The 25,981-nt window shown below is 37.3% G+C and overlaps 1 protein-coding gene and 2 long non-coding RNA genes across 6 annotated transcripts; 1 reads left to right on the plus strand and 2 right to left on the minus strand.

Moving 5' to 3' along the window:
- Positions 1-8,530: 8,530 nt before the first annotated feature.
- Positions 8,531-9,629, minus strand: LOC131011418 (uncharacterized). Its single transcript, XR_009096913.1, has 3 exons — positions 9,120-9,629; positions 8,891-9,036; positions 8,531-8,628 (listed from the first exon to the last, which is right to left on the minus strand). It is a non-coding gene; the product is annotated as an uncharacterized LOC131011418 (long non-coding RNA).
- Positions 9,630-16,536: 6,907 nt separating this feature from the next.
- LOC131011419 (uncharacterized) lies at positions 16,537-20,320 on the minus strand. Of its 4 annotated transcripts, none has more exons than XM_057939226.1 (9): positions 20,089-20,320; positions 19,886-19,985; positions 19,596-19,782; positions 18,873-18,942; positions 18,607-18,786; positions 17,787-17,884; positions 17,502-17,593; positions 17,231-17,404; positions 16,537-16,787 (listed from the first exon to the last, which is right to left on the minus strand). In XM_057939226.1, exons 1-9 carry the CDS (start codon positions 20,120-20,122, stop codon positions 16,619-16,621), a joined length of 1,104 nt encoding a protein of 367 aa, XP_057795209.1. In that variant the 5' UTR covers positions 20,123-20,320; the 3' UTR covers positions 16,537-16,618. The 4 variants fall into 4 exon arrangements, with proteins under 4 accessions (XP_057795209.1, XP_057795210.1, XP_057795212.1 ...); XM_057939227.1 differs by having other exon boundaries at positions 17,787-17,872; positions 20,089-20,308; XM_057939229.1 differs by lacking the exon at positions 16,537-16,787 and adding an exon at positions 16,797-16,899 and having other exon boundaries at positions 17,787-17,872; positions 20,089-20,308.
- A 2,331-nt stretch (positions 20,321-22,651) lies between these two features.
- On the plus strand, positions 22,652-25,693 carry LOC131011421 (uncharacterized). The gene is made up of 5 exons (XR_009096914.1): positions 22,652-22,832; positions 22,925-23,022; positions 23,390-24,634; positions 24,777-25,001; positions 25,103-25,693. It is a non-coding gene; the product is annotated as an uncharacterized LOC131011421 (long non-coding RNA).
- The last annotated feature ends 288 nt before the right edge of the window (positions 25,694-25,981 follow it).

Below are 25,981 nucleotides of genomic sequence, written 5' to 3' on the forward strand. Positions count from 1 at the left end.
TTTAAACGAGTGCCAACTATACTTACAAAGAACAAGTTCTTTGAAGCAAGTTTGACCTTTGGCTTCTGGGTAAACAGATATATGCCTAGAGTCTAAGAGAATGTATGTAATCAGCAGTGACTGATTTTGGCTTTGGAATTTTCTTCTTCAATTCAAGCTTTGGGCGGTTAAGCTTTAGGCTGAGTAGCAATTTCGGCAGAGCTTCAGCTTATGTCGTTGAATCGGTGAAGATTGAAGTGATCCTCGATCGCTATTTGTAGGAGAACTTTTGAATAGATCCGTTGGCGTAAATCGTCCTCAAGATTTCTTCCGTTGGAGAGCAATTCGAATTTGGGCTGAGGCTTCAATCTTCGAGGTTCCTTGTCTGTGTGGAAACGGCTCTCTTTAATGGACAGGAGATGTGACATCTCTGAAAAGTAACCACCAGATAGGAATGACCTCTACAGAGATAAGATATTGAGATCTCTGCATTTAATGCGGCTGTACTTGTGCGTACGTGGATTCCTCTGAACGTTGGAAGATCAGTCCTAGGAGGAATGTTCAACTGATACTTGACTTTAGTATCAGTCCATTGCGCGCATTAAATAATCAGTCTTCAACTGATTCTTCAACTGATACTTCAGTTGGTATCTGCAGTCTTCAATCTTCAGTCTTCGTTCTTCAGTCTTCGACACCGCAACTAAACTAGAAACGAACTCTAACACTTGAGTTCAAAACGATTCTAGTCTATTACAAATAAGTCCTATGAATTTTGGTATCATCAAAATAAGGGTTAGGATATTCCACAAGGTTCCCAACATCGTCGGACCGAAATTTCTTCTTGTTAGGCTTTGGAAAGAAGCCTTTGCCGAACTCCGATTCTTTCTGCGTAGGACACTCCGTGCAGATATGATTTGTCCAATGGCCTAAATGAGCCATGTTGCAGAACTTGTGACAGGTTTCTTTGCTTCCCGACACCTTGTTTCGCCAGAGAGTCTGCCTTTTTTCTTCGAAGGCCTTCTCCGTGAAGCTTGTAGTTTTTCCTGTCATGGAATTTAACAAGAAAGATCCAAGTCCTGAGTTATGAGAGAACTTGAATTGGTACTTTACTTTGTCCATCTCTGTGAGACAGACCCATAGTCCCCATGCACGTCTTGTGGAGATTTGATCCTCCGTAAATGTTGTGACAATGGAAACTTCATGATTGGGTGCCTTAATTCGGTTTAAGGCCTCCGTATCAGGTCTCCAAAGCTTAATGAAATGGAAAGCTTCATGATTCCCTTTGCCTACTGGTTCTGGAGCTGCACTGAGAAAATATAACTCCAGGACGTCTCCCCGGTTAAGGGATTGGTTGTTAGCCCACGCATCATAGACTATTTCTTGGATCCACCTTGGTAGACCCTTGATTTCGCTAAATGCTGGGGATGTAGTATAAACTGAGGCTAACGCCCCGAATTCATACCATTTCTTGACCTCCTGAGGATTGGCTCCGGTGGTCATCCAGATTCGAGGATATTTTTCTCCGACCTCAACCCGGCAATAGCCCAGATTGAGTCCCTTTCTGGTGTTGAGTTTCTCCCACCTGGACTGGTATATCTGCCACACAGGAGAAATTTCAATAATGTTAATATCAATCTTAGATTTGCCAGTCAATGGCCTAAGACTGATCTCTCCCTCTTTTACCCCAGAGGTGGAGGGTTGACATGTTGGTTCGGGCGGTGAAGCCTTAGCAACAACTTTTTCTTGAGGATCCGGTTTTGACACCTTAGCCTCAGAACTTGTGCTAGGGGTACTTGAATCCCCTGCTACCGGTAATCCGGCCGGTACGGTAATGCCTGCTTCGATCATGGGGGCCATGATCCCGCGCAGGAGCGGCTTGTGGGTTGCCTCATTAAGACTTAACATCTTCTTGAGACATTCTCGTATATGGTTGGACACTTTAGATTCATCATATGTTTGTATCCTTCTCGCTTGTTTGGCATGGAGTAAGCACTCTTGCCATTCTTGTTGTAGCATTTCCAGGTTGTCCAGGAGCTGCCTCTGGTTATCCATGATGGTGTCAACCTTAGTTGGTTCCATCCCTTGTTAAGAAATCTGCAAGAATATTTTCATCAGATTTCAGAATGACAATATCAAAATCATAATATTGGCATTCAGCTTGCCATCTAAGTAATCTAGCCTTTTCAGGTTTAGATTCTATTTTCTTGGTTAAGAAAGCCTTATCATTAGTGTTATCAACTTTCAAAATAAATTTCTTTGCCAGTAGAAACAGCGGCCATTTTTTAAACGCCTTTCTAATAGCATAGAACTCTTTCTCGTTGATGTGCCATCGCACAGCTTCACTGTCGGTAAAGAGACCACTACAGTATCTGCATGGTTCTTCTCCATAAGGGGTGATTTTTGTGAGCACGGTTGCCCACCAGGAATCACTTGCGTCTGTATAGAGGACCAGGTCATCCTCATCTTGTGGTATTGAAAGTTTTGGGAGTTTTTTGCAAATCTCCTTCAACTTCTTCATACCCTCCCGATGCTCCTCCTTCCATATGAATGGAACATCTTTCTTTAGTAGTGGACTGAAGACTTTTCTGTGTTCTGCAAGGTTTTTGATGAACATCCCTGCAAAATTGACAACTCCGAGAAAGCTTTGGAGTTGCTTCTTCTCCTTGAGATCCTCCGGAAAATTCTGGACCTTTTCTACAATATGGTCTTGCAGAATTATTCCAGATTCATCGATCTCAATCCCCAGAAACTCCATCTTCTGGGTAGCAATGACTGCCTTCTTTTCAGACAGCACAAGTCCTTCTTGTTGACAAACATCCGCAAAGATCTCCAGATGCCTGACATGTTCATGAGTGTTCCCATCGGCATGACATTCCAGACGTAATGTCCTTGTGGAGTTGAGAAGGCTGTGAACTTCTTACTCCCTTCCTCCATGCGAATCTGGTAGAATCCTGATTTGCAATCGAACTTTGAGAATATCTTTGCACTTCTGATGCAGTTGATAAGGTGTTCTCTGCTTGGGATGAAATATCCGTCAAACTCAAGAATGTCATTAATCCATTTATAATTAATGACCAATCTTGGTTTTCCTCGCTTGATCTCCCCATGATTTCTCACCAGAAATCCCGGACTGCTGTAGGGCGATCTTCCTTGTTCGATCAGCTTCAAATCAAGGTGTTCCTTGATTATACTCTGCATATCCTGTTGATTTTGAATGTTCATCAGGATAGATCTGAACCTTACAAACTCATGCTCCTTTCCAGTTTTAACTTTCAAGGAAGCTTCGAGCTGGTTCTTGTCCCACCATGCTAAAGGATTCTTATGGTAACACTTCTGGATCCTCCTTTTGACATCGGCTATGGATATCTGTTCTTCTTCCTTAATATCTTTGTGTAATATTAAGGATACTTTGAGGATTTGTGTTTCCTTTTTGGAGAGATCTGGGAATCCCTCGATTCTGCATTTGAGCAGAACATCTCTGAATCTCCTTTGATCCATCATTTGTGGTCTCCGAAGTCTGCCATCATCACCACGCTTGCTACGGAATTTTAATGGCATTGATCGATTAAAAGCTCCTTCGAGTCTTTGTACAATGATCTTGTGATCACAATTGGTTGTGAACACCAGCCTCCTAGCCTCATTGTCTTGTGTGTACCGTTTGAAGATTTGCAGAAAATTATTGCCGAATAATATATCTGCTCCGGTATTGTGGAAATATATCGGTGGAGTCTTGACCTTGTACCAAGGTGTCTGTCCTGCGCCGCCGATCAATATTTCCGTCTGTTTCACTCCATTTGATAGGAGCAAAATCTTTTTGGAGAAATCCCTTCCTGCAATTCGAGGTAGTTCTTCTTCAACTTCTGCTGGAAAGACTCCTCGTTTTGCTGTACAGATTCCTGCTCCTGAATCCATATAAGCAGCAAAATATTCTGCTTTGAATTTCTCGTATAACATCCCCACCAAGATGTATATTGAGAATGGACTTGTCATCCGATCAGCAATCTCTTGTTTCCGATTATGATCTCCATTCCACTTGCTTTCCATGACCATGGCTGATATTTGTCAAGGAAATCGCATCCTAAGGTCAGGACATCAGCTTCTTGTCCGGCTTAGCCTTCGACTTGGATTTCAAAGTCTCCGACCTTCAAAATTCCGATATATCGGTTGCTTTCTGGATTTGCCAAATAATACAACGTGTTGCAAGGAAACTTGTTTTCCCTTTTTGTTGTATCAAATCTTGTGGAAACCATTCTCCATCCTTCGGGACATTTGAGTTTTATCCTCATGTTTGGAGCTGGTGCTTCTTGGATTGCTCGTCTCTCATAGGAATGAGAGAAACTCCTTACTAAATGTCTTGAAGTCAGCCTTTCTCCTTGGAATGATAGCCTTGGTGCTCCCAATCTAAGACTTTGATTGTGGTTTAGCACCTGCTTGTCTCCTACTTCGATATCAATTTCCCTGATCTGGGGAATTTCCACTCGATTAGGATTGACCGCCTTGGCTACTTCTTTGAATATTTCTGGAACCTCAATAAATTCTTTTCCCAGAAATAATTCTGTGTGGTGGGAATTCGATAGGGCATACGATACTTGATAAGTCAACGAGTATGGCATATTTCCTCCCGTCATAAGGTCCTTCCTTTTATAGTCCTGATAGAGTGTCAGGGCTCGGCTGAAGGATGAATCTTGTAGATTATAAGCGATTTGTGGGTAAAGTTCGGTTATAATCTTCTTGGCATAGAGATTGCCTGAGAAAGCTCCAAGAACTGAATCTTTGGCATCCCTAATTCTCTTGTCGCAGAGTGCAACATCAATTGGTTGGTCTGTCCTAGGTGAGAGGGCAGATTTGATTACCAACTGAATTGCTCCAATATGAATCCATTTCATCGTACTGGCGACTTCTAGCTTCATTCTTTTGAGATCCCGACGGATGTCTTCGGCTGGAACAAGTTGGATCTCCACCTGGTTGCTTGTTATCTCAATTGGAAGCGCCAATTCTCGGCTAGTAACGCCGAAATACACATGATGCCTCCTTTTGAATGGACTCAAGCTGTGTAAAACTTGATTCATTATTCCACTGGAAAACCCTTGGTATGTTTGTACCTCCTCGGTTTCCTTCTTGAGTTTTTTCACGAGCTTCTTTACCACCTCTTCTTGTGGAATCAGAAAATGGCTGGTAAATCCTTTCTGATCCTCCGTCTGAGTGTGGAAAACCTCGTTCTCTTCTTTAGTCTAACTCGTCTCCGGTTGATCCATCGGTCAAATCCGAATCTTCAGAGCTAAAGACTTCTTCCTGTTCGTATATATTCTCGTCAGAGGATATATCTTCGAACTGATATACGGGTATCAATTCCTGGTGGTAGAGGGCGTCTTCGATATCCGGTGTAGATTCGAATTTCCTTATCCCTCTTTGCTCGTTGTCTGGGCAATTTGTAGAAATATGCCCCTTTGCACCACATGTCCAGCAGTTGCAATCTTTGAAACTTTCATTTGTTTTGGCTTGGGTACGCCTGAAAGTTTTTCTTGCCGGGATTCGCTTTTGGGATGAAAATCGGCTCCTTGATGGTCCGCTCCGTTGGCCTGATTTGTAGGAGCGTGCCTTCTGTCTGGTCCACATAGTTCTTGGCTTCCAAGAACTCCTCTTTGATATTTTTTCATAAGGTTGGTACCTATGTTTCTTTTTGCTTCTCCTTTGATACAACAACTCAGCTCCAATCTCTGTTGGAAGATCAATGTTGTCGCACATCAATGGAGATTTTTTGTTGAGTCTTCTCAATTTCTTGAGATTTCTCTGGTCTGCTGCCTTCTGACACCATTCGGACAACTTCCTGTGGACATATGACATCCTTCTTGATGCACTATCAAGAGGATAATCTCCTGGTGACACGTACTCGTTGATGAGCATCTCCCTCCATGGACTCGGGAACTTTGTGAAAAAGAGGTCTTTGGCGGTTTGATCATCAACTACCCCCATATGGACATATAGGGTGTACAGGCGCAGAAATTCATCGAGAGCTTTTGGCTCTAGCACCACCAATCTTAAATTGTAAAGTGCCTGTCGATATTTTTTGCACTTTTCCTGTGCTGATCCTTCGAAAAAACCCATTCCAAGAAAATGGATTTTAATCTGATGGGTAGCCTCTTCAAGGATTTCTGAAACTGATGTTTTGGTAAACAGCTCATTTTTCTCCTTGGTTGCCGCTTTATCCCAGAATTGTTTTGCCATGCCTGCAAAACTTGCCTCGAAGATCTTGACAAATTCCTCTTTGTCATATTCTATCGTGGCAATCACGATCTTCATTGCTGAAGCCCATTCGTCGATGAGTCCTTCCCAATCTTTGAAACTGGCTTCACCGAGGTTGAGAATCAATCCGTATGGATGGATTGGTTCAAGTGTGGCCTTTCCTACAGGAGTATCCTGCATTTGAGGCCTGCGTCGTCTGGTTCGTTGATAGTGGCTCGAATCTTCTTGAGCCCCATCTCGTTTTGACGACTCTGCTTGTTGACGCTTAGCTTTGGGCACCTCTCCTGCTTGGTTCATCTTTAGATCAACCATATTGAGATTAGCAAAAGATTCTGCTAACTCTTGTAAATCTTCTAATCCGACTCGATCAAGGTTATTCATGTTGTTTCCCTTTCACGAGTCGAATTATATCCTCCGGCTTCAATTCCTTGGGCGCCGTATTGAGTGGTAGTGGATACGTCGGGTCTTTGGACCATTTATTCCGAATTTTCCCGGAACATGGTTTTCGCCGTTCGATGTCCTCCACCTTCTTCTTGATATCACACAAGAGGTTTAGTATTTCCTCTTGTTTGAGTGATATTTTGCTCATTTCCATCGGTAGTTCATATAGCTTGATGCCATAATATTCCACCGTTCTTTGAATCTCCCGCAAGTTGACGTTGTCGGAAGAGCTTGGCTCGATCTTTTGGTAGCTTGGATAAGCTACTCCTGCTTTGTCCTTCTGTTCCATCAAATGTGTAATTGATGGAGGTTGGCTCTGGCTCGTCGGTTTGCCGATTTGGCCTCGACATTCTCCAATAGGGCATCAAGATATCCCTGGATGTTCGTGATAATCTCACGAACAGTCTCCTCGTCCTCGGTAATGTTGATCATAAGGGATCGCCAATACCATCGTAATTCGCCTAGTAGGCGACTGTCTTCTCTTTCCAAATATTGGAAAGATATCCTGTATACCAGACATCTCGGACATTCATCCGGATCCATTCCAATTCTTATGGAGTCTCCTCCCATTTAGGTTAATTCCCAAAGGTAAATTATAAAATAAATTAAACATAAAATAATTCCTCTATAAAAACCCGCTCTGATACCATTTTAGGCGAAGCGCGGGTATGCATGAATTTTTTGGAGTTATTCTGATTTTTGTGCAAAATAAGTGGGGTTTTTAAGCAATAAAACATTTTTAAGAGGTCAAACTAATATTGTTTGGAGTTTGAAAAAGTAACCAATTAAAATCACCCATTTGTCATGATCCGAATGTAGAAGTGTATTGCCCAAAGTGTAGGTCAGATATTTCCGTTGTAGCTAGTCTAAGTTTGGAAAAGTCACACTTGATTGCCCAACATTGTGGACTGGTGAAAAGTTTTCATAGGCTGACAGTGCTAAAGAGTTTCTGGAGCTTTTGCCCTGACATGTTCATCCTCTTCATCCAGGATCAAGTTGAGACTCATCTTTAGGTAATACGTGGTATGTTTCTTTGTTCTTTATTATAGTATAATCTTATTTGATTGTGTAGATAAATGCAATGTGTTTTATTTTGTAGTTGTCTAATGTTAAGTAATTGATTCTCCACTCAATATGATTAGTGCTCTGTTTTGTTATATTTCAAGTACGTAATTTATGTTACAAAATCGAGACCGTGTTCCTTCAAGTATTACATAGTTGAAAATTTCATTCTTCCCATTCCCATGTATACTCGATAACAACCCTTTTTGAAACATATACCAACACTCAAATTTCGTTGGCCATTTGGATATTGTTTTTTACTCCCTCCGTCCCGCGAGTCTTGACACGTTTGGGTTCGACACGAGAATTAAGAAATTGTAGATTAGTGTTTTAAGTGTGTAATTAATAAAGTATAAAATTGATAAAGTATGAGAGAGAAGGTAATAAAAGTGATAAAGTAGGAGAGAGAATATGATAAAGGTGATAAAGTAGGAGAGATAAGGTAATAATTATTACCCAAAAAGGAAACGTGTCAAGATTCGTGGGATGACCCAAAAAGAAAAACGTGTCAAGATTCGTGAGACGGAGGGAGTATTAATAGGGTATATGAATTATTATGTTTTGTTCTTGCTTGTGTCTAAACGAGAAGCAAACTATGAAAATCATGATCTAGAGAAACCTTTACATTTGTATTAGACTTGAAAATGCATGGTGTGATAGAAATAAACTAGTGTATAACCCGTCGAATTTCGACGGGTATCATTTGATGTTATAATTTATATAAAAAAATATAAAAATTATTTCTTAATATATTTATAAATTATGAAGATTATTCACTAAAAAGACTGTTAATACACATCAAACTACCATTGGAAGTCGGGGCAGATGGATTCATTGGAAGCTGGAATTGATTTTCGACGGTTGGATCCAGAAACAGGCAAAGACTAAGAAACAAAGAAAGTCCTATATCAATGAACAATGATTCGGATTAAAATACAAAGCATGAAAATCTAGGGTTTAAGTTTCCTTTGATAAAATTCTTTCCAAAAAAATTTCTTTCTAAAGTTAATAAACATTCTATATTTACATAATTTGCAGCAACCGAAAATTAATTAACATAAAAATCTAGGGTTTAAGTTTCCATTGTTAAAAAATCATTTCAAAATTTGTTCTTTCTAAAATAATAATCATTCTTATTTAAAATAGTCAAACATTTAATACTTACCATATGGGGGAAGTGAGGTGGCAAATCGATTTCTGTGGTGGGAGGGGCAGATCGGCGGTGAGGATTTTGGGATCTAGGGGCGTGGCGATTCGCGGTGGGTGCCGGCGAGGCGAATCCATGGTTGACTAACGCATTCAATTTGTTTCCTGCGGCAATTCACAACTAAATTTATTTCCAAAATTTCATTATTCTAAAACGCATTCAATTTGTTTCCTAAAATAATACTTACCATGGCTGATGGCGGCGGGGAGGGAAAGGTCAGAGAATCGATGAGGGGGGAGGAGAAGGTCATAGAATCGATGAGGGTGCTTTCAAATCGCCGCAGCAGGGGAAGGAGAGAGTCACTTGAGCCTGGACGACGAATTGCGGTGGGGGGAAGGAAGAACTGGCGAAGCAGATCATGGCGGTGGGAGGGGCAGGGCGCGGTGGGGCAGATCGCTGCGGGGGCCAGGCACGGTGGGTAGAGGGAAGGAGACGGCGAGGCAGATCGCGGTGTTGGGCGGGGCTGGGGCACGGTTGGGCAGATTACGGCGGTGGGTGGAGGGTTGGAGACGGGAGAAAAGAGGATGGGTGCCGGCGCGGCGAATCGCGGAGGGGGTCATAGGCAGCTCGCAACGGTGGGTGGAGGGATGGAGACGGGAGAGAAGAGGTGGAGCCGTGGAGGGATGGAGACGACGGGCACGGTGGGGCAGATTCGCCGCGGTGGGTGGAGGGGTTGGAGACGGGAGAGAAGAGGTTTTAGAGATTTAGATAGCTCGTTAGAATGGAGATGGAGGTGGTGTAGAATCTTAAATGTACAATTTAAAATTATTTTTATAATATACTATTACATGTGGAATTATATTGCCACGTCAGCGATAGAGAATTGAGCTAGAGGCTCTAGAATTGCAGGGATTTTAAATCTTGAATTCTTAGATAGGCCACGTAGGACCCCGGATTAAGGAGAGCGCAGGAATCCTTAATCGTATTATATATTGATGGACAAGCTAAGAGCTTTTCAAAAAATAAAAATACTACTAATAATAAGAATTTTTTTCTTACGCATGACAAATTAATTGATGATATCCTTTTCGTATGAACAAACGGATTTTATTATTTTTATATTTTCATATGGATTATAGTAATCTAATTGACTTGAGAACTGAAAGTTTTCTTGCTTCATTAATATTTGCATGAAAATATTTAATGTGAAAATTGACTTAAGAAATGATAGGTACATGAAAATATATGAAATAACAATAATCGAATATTTTTTTTAAAAGGTAAATATTTTTTTATGTAAATAATGATATTAAGGAAGTTTTACATAATTTAAAAATAAAAAATTATAAAATATATGCACGGAAGGATGTACTAGTAATTAGGTAAAATACACTTGTATTGCTAAGCACAGCGCTGATGAGTATTCTCGTCCTCATCAGATATGAAGAAATGTAATGTTTTAAAATTATTACATTTTTCGATCATAATTGTTTTTTTTTTATTTACGAGAATTTATATTTTTAATTATTTGGTCAAGTAATTATTGTTTTAAGAAAAGGTAATCATTTATATGAAGAAATGTAATGGTTTACAAATATTACATTTGTTCATGACAATAGTTATTTTTATGAGTTAATATATAAAACTATCCACTTTCATATTGTAAAGATAAAAATTGTCCACTAAGATAAAAATAATAAAAATTGTCTACTTTTTGATTGAAAAGACAGAAATATCCTCCTTTATATATGTACTCTCTCTTTTGTTGGATTTGTATACTGAAAGCAAGAACTTTATGCATGTATACAATGATTCCTGTTATTCACTATTCTTATCTCCTATCTGATTGTGTTCATGATTGCATATGTATGTTCTTTATCTCTGTATAAGTAGATTATATGGTGTGTTGTAGATCACAGAAGACCATATAATTGGAATAACCTTAAGAGATATAATATGATCACAGCCGAAATAACTCTAGGACAAGTTATTGGTTTAGGCTGCAGTATAGATGGAAGTAGTTTGTCTTGGCTACTTGTCTATACTGGTACGTCATTACGTATTGATAGGACCACAGTTTGAGATGTATTCTTCTATCTGACTTAAGTGAAGAATCAAGATCTCGGTGACTTATAAATCTTAATACTAATAAGTATTCAGATATATATGTTAACTCGTATATCACTTTGACTTACTATGGGTGAAAGTTATATACTAACTCGAGTACTCTGTATCTTGGGTGATAGCGGTTAATATATGATATTTGATTATCTGTATTAGTACCCGTATCCGGTATAGGATAATGACATCCCCTTAAGGAGCTCAATAAGGTTTATTACGCTAAACCCTGCAGGTTGATTAAGTTCAGGCGTAATAATAAAGATTGAGTGGTACTGCTTAAGGAATTATTAAGAGATTAATTAATTTAAGCTGTCAGAGCTCTAATTAATTAATGGATGTCGGATATTTTAAATACGGAGATTTAATAAGTCTAAATACAAGCCCCGACTCATCACCGGCAATAAAGGGATAAGTCAGTATCGGTTCTCTAGTGGAATGAACTGATATTTATAAATTAATTATGGTCTGGGCTGACCATAGATAAATTAATTTATTTGAGGCCCATCTTTATTCCTTGTATCTGGTCCCTGGGCTGGCCCAATGTCTCCTAGCCCAAGTAGGGCAGAAATCGCCTATCACAAAGAAAGAAGCGCCCCATACGTATTTAATTCTCTATTAAATACAGCTGTCAGCTCTCAGGAAAATACACTGATAAAATTAGGGTTTTTGAGAGCAGAGGAGGCGCAGAAAAACGTGAGAAGCTTTTCTGTCTTGGGAATTTCCATAGCTCGTTGTCCATCCAACGTTGGGAATTGAGCGGGATACAGTCGAGAAGATCAGAGCTGGAGTCTGAATCATTCGACACGATCATCAATCATCTGTGCATCCGTTTCTCAAGTAAGTTTTCCCAACACCTGTGTGCAGCTGTTAAATTCATAGGAGCATGTTAGGAATTAATCGTTGTTTGATGAATTAATAATAATCCAAGAAACGATCATCGGGCAATCGAGTATTAATTCAATTTAATATTCCTTCATCTTTCTCATTCTCTTCTCTCTCTCTCCACTCTCTTTCTCTCTCTTTTTCTCTCACTCGTCTGCCTTCCCTGCGCGCCGCCCGTCCGCCGTGCTGTCGCCACTCAATCTCCGGCAACCGCAGCGGCAACGCCGCACAACCACCACCACCGCGACGCCTCTTTCTATCTCTCTCTCTCTCTATTCCGACTTGGAGTTGTCGGATTCAACTTGTGGAAAGCGCATCCGCAGTTGCAGTGGTAGATCTCCGGCAATCGCAGCGACAGCGCCGCACAGCCACCATCGATCGTCGTCGATCGCCGTCTCCGTTGGGGCTGAGCAAGTTCCGGCTGAGGGGAATGGATGTGGTGCATGCTGTGCTGTCGCCGGTGGTGTTCGCGGCGGTGCCGTTGAGGGATAAGAATGTGGTGGGCTGCTTCTATCCGATGCTGCGGAATAAGGAGCAGAAGGTTCTAGATGTTGCTCCGGTGACAGCTGGGTTCATTTGTAGTTTGTTGTTTGTGGTTTTTCCAAGAATTCGTGATTTCGAATTCATTTTGTTGGTTGCAAATTGTGTTTTTTGATTTTTTTTTTTGTTGTTTTTAATTAGTTAGGTTGATTGTGTGTGCGTTGTATGTCACTTCAAAAAATAAAGGAAATGTGATATTTTGTTATTTTATTTTATTTTCATTTCTTTTGATTTTGTTTAGTGATGATTTATAATTTTTTTTGAGAGATTAAAAGAGAAAAATATATTTTTGATAATTGATCATTAATGATCTTGAATTTACAGCCAGATCTATAAATTCACAGTTTAATGTTCTTAAATTCACAACCAGATCTATAAATTCACAACTTAATATTCTTGAATTTACAACCCGATTCTTGAATTCACAACTTAATGTTCTTGAATTCACGACCACATCTATGAATTCACAACTTAATATTATTGAATTCACAACTTTATATTTTTAAATTCAAAACTATATCTATGAATTCACAACCAGCTCGATGAACTCACAACTTAATGTTCTTGAATTCACAACTAGCTCGATGAACTCATAACTTAATATTCTTGAATTTACAACCAAATCTATAAATTGACAACCAAAATAAATTATAGTTTTAATTGTGAATTCAAGTTTTAAAAACTTAAATTTACAACTACTTGAATTCACAAACAAAATAAATTCTGGTTGTGAATTCGACTGATTGTGAATTCACAACCAACATAAATCTGGTTGTGAATTTAATTTTGATTGTGAATTCGACTGGTTGTGAATTCACAACCAAAAAATTTTGGCTGTGAATTAAATTTAGGTTGTGAATTCACAACCAAAAACTTTTGGTTGTGAATTCACACTGGTTGTGAATTACGGGATTTTTTAAAGGGTTGATGTAAAGTGGACATTTTTTTAATTTTTAATGTGAAGGGTATTTTGGTAACAATGGACATTTTTTATGTTTTTTATTTTAGTGGACATTTTTTATCTTTACAATATGAAAGTGGCCATTTTAAAAATCCACTCTATTTTTATTTATGACAATTTATACTTTTAATTATTTGGTCAAGTAATCATTATCGTAATAAAAAGTAATTACTAATATAAAGAAATATAATATTATAAATTATTACTTTTTTCATGATAATTGTTATTTTTACTTATGAAAATTTGTACTTTTAATTATTTAGTCAAGTATTGTACTTTAGGTATTGAAAAAAATTGCAGAAACAAAACAAAATACAAATTAAGCAAAAAAAAAATGAAAATAAAAAAACAACTCTGAAATAGAAACAAAACAGAAATAGAAAATGCAAATACAGATTAAGAAAAATGAAAGAATAAAATATATGAAGAAAACAGAAAAATTTAGCCTATAGGATTCCTCAAAAAAAATAGCCTATAGGATAAAAACATAAAAATTTATCCAATTTTTTCGCAAAAAGACTAAAATGCCCCTCCTTCAAAATTTGTAAATTCTCGCTCTCTCTCTCTCTGAACGCACGATCTCTCTCTCTCCCCTCTCTCTCTCTCTCCCTCACAGGTGCCTCTCTTTCTTTCTCTCTCTCTCTTTTGCGATCCTTCTCTTTCTCTCTCTCTTTCCTGCTTTGCGTTACATGAAGATTTCAAATTCCTTGTGAAATAAACACACTTTTTCGTGTGTTGAAGATAGAGAAGTTAGTATTGCAATTGAAAACGAATTTGGTATTATTTTTAAAAAAAATTGTCGATCTGGTTGTTGCGTGTTTGAGTTAGTATAAGAGAGAGATGATAACTTTTTTTGAGAGAGAGACATGATAACTTTTAGCAATGATAACTTCGCATTTTTGCGTGTCTGAGTCGGTAAATTATAAGTCTCTTCAAATTTAGCAATGATAACTTCAACTTTTTCCATGCGTATAAGAGTAGAGATATTTAGGACTATTTCAATAAATTATTTAGTTTAGCAATGATAATTATTATTATTTCTTCAAATCCATCGAAAATTTGAAAGGAATGTGTTTTGTGAGATTTTGATTTTGATTGTGAAATTGGAACATTTTAATTTATGTTCTTGAATTCACGATTAAATCTATGAATTCACAATTTAATGTTTTTGAATTCACAATCAAATTTATGAATTTACAATTTAATGTTCTTGAATTCACAATCAGATCTTTGAATTTACAACTAAAACTAGAATTCAGAACCAGCTAGATGAATTCACAACTGCATCATTAGTGTTGGTTGTGAATTCGAGTTTTAAAGCTCGAATTCACAACTAGTTGTTTTGGTTGTGAATTCGAGTTTTAAAATTAAAATTCACAACCAGTTTGATGAATTCACGACTGAATTGCTAGTGTTAGTTGTGAATTCGAGTTTTATAATCTCGAATTTCGCAACCAACTCTATTGTTAGTTGTGAATTCAAGTAGTCGTTAATTTGAGTTTTAAAGCTTGAATTCACGACTAACAATATTCCTAGTTGTGAATTTAAGCTTTAAAACTTGAATTCACGACTAACACTATTTTTAGTTGTGAATTTAAATTTTAAAACTCAAATTCACGACTACTTTAATTCACAATCAAATAAGAAACTGATACGAGTACGAAGGTGTGGAAGATCCCTATTCCAAACAAAGTCAAGCTTACCGCATGGAGAATTTTGAAGAACAGAATTCCGACGTGTGACAACCTCTTGAGAAGAAATGTGATGTTGTGTGAAGTCGAGGTGGGATGTAACGCCTGTTTCCATCGGCAGGAATCCACGAACCACGTGTTGATCCACTGTCCAAAGACCTCAAAGGTATGGGAAGCAATCTTTCAATGGCTCGGTGTTAGCATGGCGCAGCCATATGACGTGCCCTCGCACTTCCAGTTCTTTACTAGTTTGAGTGGCCGGAAAAGAAATAAGAAGCTCTTGATGGCTCTTTGGTGTTGTACTACTTGGCTTATTTGGAAAATGCGGAATGAGAGTAGATTTGAGAACAAAAGATGGGAGAGTGCAAACTTGTTTGGAGAAATCAAAGCTAGAGTGTGGAGTTGGGGTAGAATTTTTGGTTTTGTTAATGATGGAGTTGGGTTTCATAGGTGGATGTCGAATGATGAATCCCCGATGATTTTGTAATCTTCTTGGTACTACTGGTGCCTTATCGTTCTATAATATTTACTTTCCTTATCAAAAAAAAAAATTAAATTTCGATTGTGAATTCGATTGGGTATGAAATGCGCGGATTTTTTAAAGAGTAATTTTAAATTTTTATATGTAAGGGTAAAATGATAAGCATGACTAATTTTTTAAATTTTTATCTTAGTGGACAATTTTTAAATTTACTATTCTGGTTATTTTCAAAATCTACTTAAAAAAAACGCTAAATGATAAAAGCCAAAAAAAATGCATCAATCGCCGAGGTGGGTTTCAAACCCAATAATATATCATTGGGTTGAAAGTGGGAAGCCCTTATCCACTGGAAGCGTCTTTGCTGAACAGTGTTCACGTGAACACTGTTATTAGGATCATGACACGTGTCCCCTTATGCGAAACCACTAAGCTTTTATTTTTAGAAACTCAGACCGGTTTTTCATGTAAAAATACCGTCGGTTCTTATCTATCCTGTATGTGGTTTGACTCTCATAATTCAAAATTGTTTTAACCTTTTTTTATACATGTCTCGAAATTTTTGCTGCCTCCGTTTTTAACTTTCTCAAAATGTGTAATTGGTATTAGTTCTAGTTTTGAAAGCATTCTTTCTGTAATACTATGTTCATATTGAGTTCTATATATATATATAGAACAATTTTTAAAATAATATTTTTGGTGCTAAAATTATGTCTCGTCTCATTTATTCCATTATCTTTATTCTATTTTAAGTCTATTAAAAAGATAATAAATTTAATTCATAAAAAGTAATATGCATTTTAATTATACCACTACGTCAACATCTAATTTTGACAATTTTATATTATCAACTTATTCTATTTAAGTATTTATCTGCTTTCAAGGGACCCACGAACTGCACTCGGTCTTACGCAAGACTGACCCAATTCCAAATCTTTCGACCTATAATAGGGTTCCCATTTTTTCTGAAATATGGATGAAAGCAAATCAATAAGGGGAAAGAAAATAACTATAGAACGTAAAAATGTAAGGAACTTGCGAATTGGCAATATAACTGGGTATAGAAAAATTCATTAAGTAGCAAGCCGTTCAAGGAACTTTGCAGCTGCAGCAATGCCACTAGATATTGCACCTTCAACACTCGGCCTCACACAGAAGTCGCCGCAAATTGCTAACTTCCGCTTTTCTACCCACAAGCATTTCTCCTCTCTAGCAATACTGACAGCTGGGAAGGCACTCCCCCTGAAGACATTCACATTGCAAAATAAATAATTCTCAACTACACCAAAAGTTTTGCCTGTGCCAGAGATTGTGTAGGCATTTAGCAATGCTCACAGCTGGGAAGGCACTCCCCCTAAATGGCTATATCACAATAACGAAGGCATAGAAGTTATGAATATAAAAGCATCATTCCAATCTTAATATCTAGAGTAGAAAGTAGCACTGGCTAGCCTATACCTGAGAATGGAACAAGTATTCAACCTTATATCTCAACTTCTAATCACCCCTAGTCTACCGGTCCACGATCCATTTGGGCAAGTCATTCATAGAGAAGACGTATATAGGCTAAATATTTGTTTTCCTTTAGCTTCATTTGTATTGGGAACAAGCATGTAAACATTGAATCTCTTGTTTCCTAGAACCAAAAAGTTGTTAGATAATTAAAGCATATGAATGATACGAACCATCTATGAGCTTTCTTGAAAAAAGGTTGTGGGATGTCAATGCCAGTTCTTAGGAATTCTTGAAATAGTTCCTCAGCGACTTTTGTCAATAATGCAGGGGAAGGCTTCTGGAATCCTGACTGAGAGATGACGAGCTCCGCATATTTGGCAGTAGAATGCAGCACCCAGCGCTCACTACACATAAAGGCAGCAAACTCATTTTACTTCAAGGGGGAAAGAGAAAAAACAAATAAGCAAAAAGGAATCTAAGTCTATTACAGGTCCTACTAACCTAGTAGTTGCACGTCCCGGCTTGCTGCTGTCACAATGAGCCCAGCTTAGAATTTCTGAGTTCTTGAAAGAAAAACCTCCCTTCATGGGTATCTATCCAAAAGATGAAGAAATTGTCAACAGTTGGTGATGTAGTATCTCTGCATTGACTCGGATTTTACTGTCACAATACTGGTAGTTTGGTAACAGCAGCAGGGCCATATTGAAGTATAGAAGAAGGAACTCAATTAGATACGGAACTTTGCAGCGTTCTTTCCTATATTACAGGGTGCGTGTACACACTTACAGAGGAAAGTGGCTCTGCAAATGCCAGCATAAGAGCAAAGCAAGGAAAAGCTGGAATTTCTTTAATCTGAAAGCCGACTTCTGAATCTGAATTCAGATCTACATAAAATAAGCAACTCGATTAATGGGAAGTATACCACATTGGCTGACATCCAATGTGGAGTTACAGGAATAACAGATACACATAAACTGGTTGATGGAATGGAATAACATATGCCAGACTTGACTAGTAATAATTAGTAGACAGAAGACAAGAATGAAGATATATATAACACATGTCAATTCACTCATTGAACTCCCTTTGAACAACTTCACAAGAGTGAGAATCATTGGTTAATATATATTGATAAAATAAAAAGGAATCTGATAGATGCAAGGATATTTACTATAAATTAAAGAAGAAATTTTAATTCGAAATAACCAAGGAAGCTTCCAATTTTAAGCCATTTATTGACTCTAAAACTGCACATGCTAACCAAGATAACTACTTCCTGATATATACTAACAGACTCTTAATCCTAACAGCCCCATCAACAAAACTGTAACCATAAACAACTGAAACCAATAACTAATAAACGAATAAGCAACCACCCCATCTCACACCCTCTACTACTGCCCACTCCCCCACCTTTGCTCCTTACCTAACAACTCTATTTTGCCGATTGTTATCAGAATGCATTGGCTAATGCAATAATAGATTAAAGATTATGAATAACCAACACATTCTAGTATTTACATCTGATAAACAACAGCACAACCAGATATGTAAACTGAACACAGTACAGATCACTGTATAAGTCTGTCCGAAGTTTCAATTATACCAATAGGTGGCTGTTTTCCAGTGACATCTGTAAACCTAGACAAAAAAGTGTTCTTGTCTGTAGCTACCACTCCCATAAAATGGCCAACATCTTGTCCATCCATGTTCGTCAAGGACCATGTGTTATGATCCATCAACCAATCCGACCTTCCAATACCGTGTCCAAACCTGGTTTCCACCCCTAATTGAATAGAAAATAGAGGAAGATTAATAAACAGTTGAAGCGGAGTGCACAACGAACAGAATTAATGAACTTAAATTCTATACCGGGCTCTTGGCATAATGCTTTGCAGACAGAGTTCATTCCAGGTACGCCAACATATCTCATGTTCACTTCCTGAATCAATCTAAGCATCAGGAAGGAAGGCATTCTCTTGGAATTTAGAAAAGTCATCAGTGCATGAATGCAGCTCATCCAGATTGTGAGACATATAACACAAATACCCAAGGTGAAAAGCAAAATGCATCAATACCTAGAACACACACACACACAATAACTGTTGGGGCTTGCTTATTTTTGCATTATTATTATGTACTTATTTGGAATTGCCATAGCAGATTACCAGTATGCAAAGTATTGAAGGTTTTCTTACTGACTAGCCTTAAAAGAGTTTGCAGACTTGTTTACTAAATAGATGCACAAGAGAGAATAAATAGCACCTCTACAGAGAACCTAATTACAATAAACATAATTGTGACACTTTCCACACATCCTGATAAGCAAAGCAGCAGAACAAGTTTTCTATAATCCTACTAAGACGACCTTCAAAAAAAAATCTACTAAGATGTTTATATCAGTCGTGTAAATTTGCCAATATCCAACAGAAGATCTAATTTCTAACAATGAAACAAGCCAAAAATGTGAATAAACACATACTATTTTTTTCTCAAGAACTCAAGCATGATCGTGCATTATAGAAACCAAAAGAGAGACGTAACATACGGATAAGTGTGTGCTTGATTATCTTAGTACCGAAAATCTGAGCTAACCTCATCAACGTTGACAAAACTTTTGGAACTATAATCAAAAGAGCCGAATTTCTCTTTCCACTGAGCCACTAGACCTCTTGATTCCCAGCTATTAACTAGACTTTGCAGTTCCAAATTGTTGGCGTTCAAAGTAAAGTACGGCGCACCATGGTCGAACAATAGCTCTCTCCCGTCCTCACAATGTTCTCTAACAATCCAACCCCAAATAATTATGAATAAATACATAAAAATATTCTTCTGCAGCACAACAAACTTAAGGAGAGTAGAGACCAAAAAAAATTAAAAAAAACCTTCGCTGCGACATGCGGCCGCCGGGACCTCTAGCTGACTCAAAAATGGTGACTGAAATACCGTTCTTAGCCAGAATCGACGCGCAAACTGCTCCTGAAACTGAGAAATTGCGATGCATCAAGTGCGTGATCGCCGGTCAATTGGTTTGATATTAGTTAACTTAAACAAAATTGACTATGAGAAGAAGGGTGATGCTGCTCACTGCCGCTGCCGATGACGGCGACCTTGGATGCCATGTTGGTGTCGGCGATTACTCCTTTTTGAGATCAAATTCAAATAATGCCAAACACTATTGATGAATGGCAATCGCTTAAATGCAAAGGCTACACTTTGAGTTCTCGATTCCATGATCGAATCCATGGGTGTTTGTTACGTGGAGTGATTGGAGCCCCTTATTGTGTCAAACCTTCAAACTAACGTTAAGAGCAAATGGGCACATGATTTCAATCGTTTTAAATACCCACCAACTTGAGATTAACGGGTACCTCCAAAAAAGAAAAAAAAAAAAAAAAAAAAAAACTGAACTTGAGATTGACAGGATCCTGTACACCCATGTGTACAGTTCAATTATCCTAATTCATTTTTTGTTAGCCCACGTTTGGTTGGGTGTTTTTAGAGGTTGGAAAGGGAATCAAATAATTGAATCCATTAATTGTTGTTTGGTTTGGGTAATGAGATAATCATTACCCTTACTTAAGGGTAACCCAATCACCCAATTTGTTACCCCTCAAAATAGAGGGGAAACAAAAGAAAGGGATTCCCTTACTAATGATTCATTTCCATTGTTAAACCAAACACTCAATAAAAATAATGGTTATTGTTATCATTCCACTCCTTTATTTGATTCTATTCCCTTTCCATTCCTCTACTTGAACCAAACGAGCACTTAAAATGAAATAGTAACACGAAATGACACTAACACAAACTTGTAATCAGGGACGGAGCCAGGAATTAAGTTCGGGGGGACTGAAATTGTAGAATTTTTTTTGGGCATTCTGTATATTTAAGGTATTTTTTAATTAAAATACGAGCATAATACTAATAATAACGAACAATATTTTCATAGATTATATGGTTTCAATATATCACAAAACTTTTTTTGGACATTCCGTATATTTAAGACATTTTTTATTAAAAGGCAAGCATAATAATAATAATAACAAACAACATGTTCATAGATTATATATTTTCTATATATTATAAATTAGTTTCAATACATTATAATTTTTTTTAGCATTTCATACATATTAGGCATTTTTTATTAAAAGACAAGTATAATAGTAATAATAACAAACAATATTTCATAGATTATATAGTTTTAAATAACAGAATTATCCTTAAATTAAGTATATATATGAGAGAATATAATAACCAAATACTCTTTTATAAAACAAAATTATTTTATAATAGATATAAACATATATCTATATATATTTAAAAATTATATTAAAAAAAAACTCAAAATTTGGGAGGGGGCTCTAGCCCCCCTGGCTCCATCCCTGCTTGTAATGATACTAGCACTATTTTGTTTTACAAATGACACTATTCGAAAATAACACTAACACTATATGTAAATGACACTAACACTTGACATTCGGATATGATAGTCTAATTGAATTAGATCTGGGTCAGAATTCGGGTCGAGTACGACCCAGATGTATCGGAGATTTTTTGATTTAATTATAAAATAAATTTTCGATTTTGTTCCATTGTATCAACGTTCTAAACAAAATATCACATTTTGACATTATACAAAATTCACCATATCAAAGTTTAATTATTTATGCATCAAAAACAAATTTGACACCTAAATATTGAATATTAACATGAAACGCCAAAGATTCATGCAAGCAACTTCTGTGACATTTTTCATTTAAAGAAAAATTACACATCTTCGTTCCGTAAGAATGTATCACATTTTCTATTTTTGTTGGTCTCATAAGAATGTATCACTTTTATTTTAGAACATGACCCCACTTTTTTTTTTAACTATAACCATTCATTTTTACATAACCCCACAATCACTTCAACCACAACCACTCATTTCTACTCAACACATTAACTATCAACTTTTTTTAAAACTCGTGTCGTCTCATATGTGATACACTCTTACGGGACGAAAGTAGTATTTCAAAATATATAAAAGTAAAAATAGAATACCTTATAATATCTAGTAATCAAAACGATTTACACCTACCTCTTACAAATATGAGTTGGTTGCCGCTAGGGATGGCAATTGATCCTAGATAAGATTCAGATTCGTGGATCTAGATCCTTTTTCTAGGATCTGGGTCTTGTAAGAAATGGACCCGATGGATCCGGACCGGATCTGGATTACTCCTAAGATTTATGGATCTGGATCTGGAGCAATAGTTTTGAGACCCAAATTCGGTCCAGATCCGACCCGCGGATCCAGTTATATATAAAAAAAATATAAATTTATTTTATTTTTATCGAATTCTACCTTAAAGATCTATTACTAATCTATACATCGCTTTTCATAAATAATATATAATTCTATTAAATATAATATTTAGTAGTAGTAGTTGTTGTTATTGTTATTATTATTATTTTATCTTTTATTTGTATTGATAATATTTTTTTTTCAATATAAAAATGGATGACACATTGGTCCACTATTACTGAATATTGTGATGAAGATACAAATAAAATTGATTTTAATGAGGCCGTGTTTGACAGCACTTATTAGGTGAGATGGACAATTATTCTCGCCATATCACTATACATCTCCCCCACCCCTGATCGGGTTTCTCGCTTTGAACAGTGTTTTAGATTAGGTTTTTTTTATTCCAATTTTATCCCTAAAAATACTTCAAAAACTCGGTAGTGGTGTCCAAATACCGTCCATTTGTTGCGCATCTTTCACACAGCAGAGAGAGGTTATTCAGTCGACGAGCAGGATTTAACGTCGGATCTCCGAGAAGGGTATTGTACTGTGAATTTTATAATTTGTTCCTTTTTAGATTAGGTTTTTTTATTCCAATTTTATCCCTGAAAATACTTCAAAAAATCGGTAGGGGTGTCCAAATACCGCCCATTTGTTGCGCATCTTTCATACAACAGAGAGAGGTTCTTCAGTCAACGAGCAGGATTTAGCGTCGGATCTCCGAGAAGGGTATTGTACTGTGAATTTTATAATTTGTTCCTTTTTTAAATCAATTCATGCGATTCGTCGTTGCCATCGAAAATTTTAGATTGATGCAAGTTTCAGTAGGGTTTTTTTTTCTTTTTATCTACTGGTTTACAAGATCTGTATTTGGGCACCCAATTTTTTTTGCTTGTTGTGCATTCTCTTAGATTGAGTGATTGTTTGAGTTCGATGTATATTCTAGATTGAATTTTGATAAAGTTTGGGTAAGCTTTCGGGTGGAGATTTCCATTATTTCTCTTTTTCATAGGTTCTTCAGTTTTTAAACTAATCTGACATGCTCTGTGGATTTCAACCTCTGTTATTCCTAAAAACTTCGATTTTTTTTGTGAAGTAGTACCAAATCTGGTGTTTCATCGACGAGTGCGGCTGGAGTTCACTGACATCAATCGAGGTACATCGTTCTAGAATTTTACCAAATGTTGAAGAAGCTTAAATGCATTGTTGACTAAAACGGGTGAAGCTGAGATTTGTTTGGCAAATTGATATTTATCTGTGAAATGCTCCATATTTTGTCTGAATCCATGTATTTCTTTTATCTGGTTTGTTGTTCTCTGAATTACATAAAGCATGGCCTCAGTTGTCTTTGTTGCAATGTCAACCTATGATAGTTTGAAAATTGCTATAACACTTCAGTGAGCGAATTTGTAACACTTCAGTTTGAAAATTTGTAACACTTCAGTTTTCTTTGTTGCAATGTCAACCTCTGATAGTTTGAAAATTTGTTGTGTTCACAGTGAGCGAATTTGTAACACTTCAGTTTGATTCTTGGTGGTTTTATGTAATGCTGAAATGCTTAATGTTTTCTCTCACTAGTTAATTTGCTTGATGTACGCAACTACTTTAATGACCCCTTCATGATTTTGATTTCGTTGAGTATATGCTGCTTGGTTTTGGAGAGTTTGTTGAGTATAATCATCATTTGTATTGTTCTTGGGTATATGCTGCTTGGTCTTGTGTGCAGCCTTGGAAGTAATAGTAGTTTATCACATTCTATAAAACACATGTTATTTGTTTGCAGACTTGTATTTGCTTTTGTTGGTTGACATTCAAAATTCCCCGAGTCGATGATGATATTGTACTATGCATATATCTGTTGATGGAAGAACAAATTCTCCATCAACATTTAATTTTCCTACTTCTAGCTTATCAAATCTTGGTTGGAATGTCATCATGTAAGCGAAAAAGGGGTTCTAACACATTTGGCATAATCGAACGAATCCCTGATCAAGTAAGGCATATGAATAAGCTTGTCGGTGTTAACGATGTAGATTGTATTGCAAATCTACACATGGATCGCGATACATTCGGCAGTCTATGCATTTTGTTGCGCGATTTAGGTGGATTATCAAACAGGAGGCATATTATGGTAGAAGAACAAGTTGCAATTTTTTTGTCCGTTCTATCCCACCACAAGAAAAATAGGGTCCTTAGGTTCGATTTCTGGCGGTCTGGTGAGACTATTTCTAGATTTGTGCACCTGGTCCTAAAGGCAATTCGGAATTTGCACGTTGTTTTGCTCGTCAAACTCGTTCCCGTTCCAGCCGACTGTACGGATAAAAGGTAGAAATGGTTCAAGGTAATGCATTTTCATTTTTATTGAAGTTTCAAGGTGGTTAGTCTTCAACTAATCTGCCTAAGTAAATCAAGAAGCTCTAATAATTAGCATGTTATGCCTATCTTTCATAGTTATTAACTGAACATATTAGTACTCGGTGTAGGGTTGTTTGGGTGCTCTCGATGGCACGTATATAAACATGATTGTGAGCAACGGTGACAAGCTGAGGTACCGGACTCGAAAGGGACATATATCAACCAACACTCTCGCGGTTTGTGATCGGAATATGAATTTCGTTTATATGCTGCCTGGTTGGAAGGATCCGCAACGGATTCGCGAATATTGCGTGATGCCTTGACACGAGCGAACGGGCTGAGGGTACCTAAAGGTAGTTCACTGGAATAGATCATCAATTTATGTAAGGTGTATAGTTTTTTGATTCATTTTTGTACTAGTAGCTGATGCTCGTCCAAGGGTTTTATGTTGCAGGAAGTTATTATCTATGCGACAACGGATACGCCAATAGCGAGGGATTCCTTACTCCGTATAAGGGGATTCGCTATCACCTAAAGGAATAGGGACCGAACACAGCCCGCCCCCAAAATGCAAAGGAACTGTTCAATCTGCGACACGCGAAGGCTCGAAACGTTATTGAACGTGCTTTCGGAGTCATGAAGATGCGTTGGGGGATTCTGAGAAGTGCCACCTTTTATCCTATTAAAACCCAAAACCGTCTAATCATGTCGTGTTTTATTTTGCATAATTTCATCCGTCGGGAGATGCCTAACGATCCGTCGGAGCAAGAATTTGACAATGCTGCTGCGAACGATGATTACGATGTCGAAGGAGATAGTGAATTTATTGATGGGATAGAGGCTTATCCTCTTTGGAATGCCGAGAGAGACACAATTGCCCAAGCGATGTGGCTTAATTATATGAACAATACTTGAATCGGTTTGTGTCAGTGATGTGTTTAGACGGTTATACTTGATATATTCTGTGTATATTGCTGCTGTTTTTGGATGTGAAAACTAGTTCGACTGTATTGATATCTAATTAAGTTTGTTGTGTAGATGATATCTAGTTAAATTGATGGACAGTGGGCTGTCCAGAATCTTGTTTGTAAACTGATTGTGGTTGGTGGATTGTTGTATTTGTCGATTGCTTTCAATTTATACTTGATCTCGCACGATGTCTGAAATCTAGTGGAACCAAATTGATTGCTTGTTATAAATTCTTGTTGCATAATTGATAGCTAATAGATGCATGTTGGTTGGAATGTGACACTTATATCTAATATACTTCTTAGGTCATGGAAGAGAGACTTGCCCCATATCTATATATATATGAAACACCCGTTTTTGTTCC

Source organism: Salvia miltiorrhiza, chromosome 2, assembly GCF_028751815.1.
Source record: "Salvia miltiorrhiza cultivar Shanhuang (shh) chromosome 2, IMPLAD_Smil_shh, whole genome shotgun sequence".
NCBI classification, from domain to species: Eukaryota; Viridiplantae; Streptophyta; class Magnoliopsida; order Lamiales; family Lamiaceae; genus Salvia; species Salvia miltiorrhiza.